The sequence below is a fragment of the Notothenia coriiceps genome, unplaced genomic scaffold, assembly GCF_000735185.1.
Source record: "Notothenia coriiceps isolate Sejong01 unplaced genomic scaffold, NC01 NC01_scaffold00032259, whole genome shotgun sequence".
NCBI lineage: Eukaryota > Metazoa > Chordata > Actinopteri > Perciformes > Nototheniidae > Notothenia > Notothenia coriiceps.
Window position 1 is genome coordinate 1 of NW_011364960.1, and position 4,447 is coordinate 4,447.

General features: G+C 39.2%; 2 protein-coding genes across 2 annotated transcripts; one reads left to right on the plus strand and one right to left on the minus strand.

Moving 5' to 3' along the window:
* Positions 1-1,983: 1,983 nt before the first annotated feature.
* LOC104960723 (histone H2A-like) lies at positions 1,984-2,430 on the plus strand (the record flags this gene model as incomplete). Its single annotated transcript, XM_010788880.1, has 1 exon — positions 1,984-2,430. A coding segment is annotated over one exon (370 nt), but the record flags the coding sequence as incomplete, so codon positions are not given.
* A 955-nt stretch (positions 2,431-3,385) lies between these two features.
* Positions 3,386-4,238, minus strand: LOC104960724 (histone H3). Its single transcript, XM_010788881.1, has one exon. The coding sequence runs from the start codon at positions 4,205-4,207 to the stop codon at positions 3,797-3,799; it is 411 nt and encodes a 136-aa protein (XP_010787183.1). The 5' UTR covers positions 4,208-4,238; the 3' UTR covers positions 3,386-3,796.
* Between the last annotated feature and the right edge of the window lie 209 nt (positions 4,239-4,447).

A 4,447-nucleotide genomic window follows, 5' to 3' on the forward strand; every position in this document is an offset into this window, starting at 1 on the left:
GAAGTAAACAGATCATCTACTTCATCTCCAAAAGGCTCTTTTAAGAGCCACCCACATACACCAAAAGAGCACTTCTCCTGTATAATAATATATAATTTTACACTAATATACATACTTGCATACTATATGTGTAACACTAGATATATATATATATCTTTTTTTTATTAGAACTGAATTAACTACTATAAATATGACTTATAACCTGGTATGCTAAATCATTCAAATTGTTGCTATATTAGTTACTACTTCCCCTACAAAGGGCTCCTTTAAAAGCCACCTAAACATACCAAAAGACAACTTTCCCCATATGCTTAATAGTGTACGAATGCAACTCAAGATTCTAAAATATTATCCCTTACATACATGCGTTATTTAAAAGTACATAATGACATATTATATTATGCTGTACTACTTATTGATTTACGGGGCTCCTTCTCCGACAGACTGCTCCAGCTCCCCTCACAAGGACATGAGAACAGCAGTAGACCGTACAGAAGGCTCCCTCTCAGCATATATGTCAACTATATGTAAACATTTTAATCCATCCACTACATTCACATTTTTTAATCATTTGTCATTATGTATTTTCTACTGTAGATATATTTATATTTGCTTCATTATTTCTATACTTTATTCCAACTGTTTGATGCCTGAACACACTGATGCTGCTGTAACACAATAAGTCCACACTTTATTGCCATGATATAATGTTATCACAATTCAAATTCAACTTCAATCCATCTCAAAGAAAATGATAAGGTTACTGAAACAATATCATATAAAACCCACAAGTATATGATGTATAGAGAATAAAATTAACAAATGTACTTTGTAGAATAAGAATCATATTATAGTATAGCACGTTACTTTTGTGTACTTTTTATAATTAAAGTATAATACCATTTTATTATAATACATGTGGTGCTCTGGATCGAAATTCATATTGTTACAAATTAATGCAAATTACATTTCCGAGATCAGATTAGCTTCTGGTTTTGATTCCAAATGTGTTTGTTTTTTTGTTACACAAGCATGCAAAATTATATAATAGTGTGCATCACTTGTATCCTTTAAAGTATACTTTGTTTTATATTGTTTCTCTAATAATACACTCTTAAGTTGTTATGTTAATAGAACTGTTTCAGTGAAGTGACTAACGCTTCTCTGATTGGTCGATGATCATACCGCCATACATTACCAATCAGCGGCCAGACCGTTGCTATATAGACCACCTCTTGTAGCTAGGAGTTATTGTTTTCTGCTAACCTAAACTGAAAATGTCAAGATGAGGCAATATAGATATATAATATAGTGTTATAACATTCAAAAACCTAACACCTGACGAAGGTAACGAAGTCTTAAAATTAGTGAAAAGTAAACAGTTATCGGAGAGCATGAGAGACGTGAGGTGGCTGATATCAGTTAACAGACTTGCGGTCAGAGCTGTGGTTTCATGGAGCTGCTATGTGAAAACTAGAACATGCCCCATGATTAACTGTGAGGAGGACGAGACTTTATAGCACCTCCTCATGGACTGCTGCAGAGCCAAGGAGGTGTGGTCGCTCCTACGGGGCATCGGCTTAGAGTTCAATGTAGAATATATCTCAATCATGTATTGTATTCTGGATGAGGGGATGGACAATAAACACAGGGACCTTTTTCAGCTGGTAATTGGTATCACATGTATGAAAATCTGGAAACCAAGGTGCAAAATGATACTAAATCAGACGATCATAAACAGTGGCACCATCGTGAAACTGGTTATCACTGAAATAGGAGAAGAAAAACCCTGGACACATCCCAGACTCAGCCATGGGGCGTTTTGAGTCTGTGACCGAACTGAGTCACTGGAATATAAAATGTGCTCTTCTATGTTATTTATGTATTTATTCATTGTGTTTTATGTGTATTATTAATGTAACTTGTGTATATCATGTACTACCAAAATAATATAAAATAAAGTTTTCTTAATAAAAAAAAAAGCAAGACCGGAGGAAAAGCCAGAGCGAAGGCCAAGACTCGCTCATCCCGGGCCGGGCTCCAGTTCCCCGTCGGCCGTGTCCACAGGCATCTGAGGAAGGGTAACTATGCCCAGCGTGTCGGTGCCGGAGCCCCGGTGTACCTGGCCGCTGTGCTGGAGTACCTGACCGCTGAGATCCTGGAGCTGGCTGGAAACGCCGCCCGGGACAACAAGAAGACCCGTATCATCCCCCGCCACCTGCAGCTCGCCGTCCGCAACGACGAGGAGCTGAACAAGCTGCTGGGAGGAGTGACCATCGCTCAGGGAGGCGTGCTGCCCAACATCCAGGCTGTGCTGCTGCCCAAGAAGACCGAGAAGCCCGCCAAGAAGTGAAGACCCTAAACCCGCTTCTACCAACACCCCAAAGGCTCTTTTAAGAGCCACCCACTTCCAACTAAAAGAGATTATTCTGTCCTGTTTAACTTTGCATCAGAAATATATTAACTCTCACAACTGCTCAACCAATTCTGTGATGTCAAACATGCTAACTATAATAAAAAACAACAATATGATCCAACAAAATCAAGACACATTTCAATATACGATACCAACCACAATAGCCACTCCGTAACAGTGAGATTCATTTGGACTATAATATCCTGATAACATGAATATCTATACATTTATGATCCCAATTTGGGAAATGTTTATGTTGCAAGACATGGCATTGTTCAAAAACAATTAAAAGACAATAAATAAACAAGAAAGGAGAATACATGTTGAACAACAACAAGATATAAAGTAAGGTATTATATACATAAGTATGTGAGAGATGGAATATTTAAATGTAAAATGTACAGTGTGATTTGATGAAGCAGACTTCTCTTCCAGCCAGAGGAGATTTGTTGAGCAGTTATGTCAGTATGATAACATATACAAAATAAACGTTTTTGTTTCAATTGATTATTACTTTAATAAATGTGTCTATGATACTGTTGAATACGCTTATATTATTTATTTCATAAAGTAATGTTAATGAGCATCTTATAGGCCCTTACAATGGCATACTTTTACATATATTTATGTTTTGGAAAGAAATTGTCATGGTGCTGTAAGTATATCTGAAAAACACGAATTAAACAGTACAAACAATGCAACGTTAATGCGCTGAAACTGTTGCTAATCTGCATTCACATTTATCCTTGATAGAGAAATGTTAACATTTGAAGATGTATCATTCAGAAATGATATTGTACAATATGTTTTTTCATAAAAGAAAAGAGTGCAATATTTTTCTCTTGAATACAATAAAAGTATGATAAAATATATTAAAATGGAATCGACTTTTATTGAGAATAACAGAAGTCAGTTGAATGTATAAGTCACTTGGAGGAAGTGTAATGAAGGCTGTGGATTTACAGCTCACTTATAGTAATACATAATATTAACCTGATGAGTCATCTTGAGAGATAAGAGTTGTGTAATATTTCGAAATGGCAGTTCCAGCGCATGCTCAGTAGCGACCACAACGCTCAGCCAATCCTGTGCTCGCAGCCCACAGGTTGTCGTAGCAAAATGGAACCCCATTGTAGGAGAGAAGACTACTAGGGAATGTGCCGTTATAATAAATATGGGACATTTGTGCACCATGCACCTAGGTGTGTACTAATGTAAGACTGTTTTATGAAATAACAATTTAATCTCCTCAGCAATACAGTAACTGTAATGTTGTCAATTGCATAAATAGGTATATTTCAGGATTAGTATCTCTTTTAAGTGTGTTTGTGTGGCTCTTAAAAGAGCCGTTGTGTTTCGGTGTTCTGGTCTCAGGTCAGTTTAAGCCCTCTCTCCGCGGATACGGCGGGCCAGCTGGATGTCCTTGGGCATGATGGTGACCCTCTTGGCGTGGATGGCGCACAGGTTGGTGTCCTCGAACAGGCCGACCAGGTAGGCCTCGCTAGACTCCTGCAGAGCCATGACGGCAGAGCTCTGGAAGCGCAGGTCGGTCTTGAAGTCCTGAGCGATCTCCCTCACCAGGCGCTGGAAGGGCAGCTTGCGGATCAGCAGCTCGGTGGACTTCTGGTAGCGGCGGATCTCCCTCAGAGCCACGGTACCGGGCCTGTAACGGTGAGGCTTCTTCACGCCACCGGTGGCCGGGGCGCTCTTACGGGCAGCCTTGGTGGCCAGCTGTTTCCTGGGAGCCTTTCCTCCGGTGGATTTACGGGCGGTCTGCTTGGTTCTTGCCATGGCGAGCGAGAGTCTGCTTCTCTGTTCGAAAAGTAGTGCAACAGAGCTGCTTCTATACCCAGAGCTGGAGTATCAGCTACGCTGATTGGTCCAATCTTAACACGTGATATAGCAGCGCCAAGAAGGAAAGAAAACTTTTCTCAACTTTATTTATAAAATCAAACACTAGTACAAGAGCCAAAAGAAACAGTGGCAGAATAGTATAGTCATAACAATACTTATAAGAATTGTATTTACATT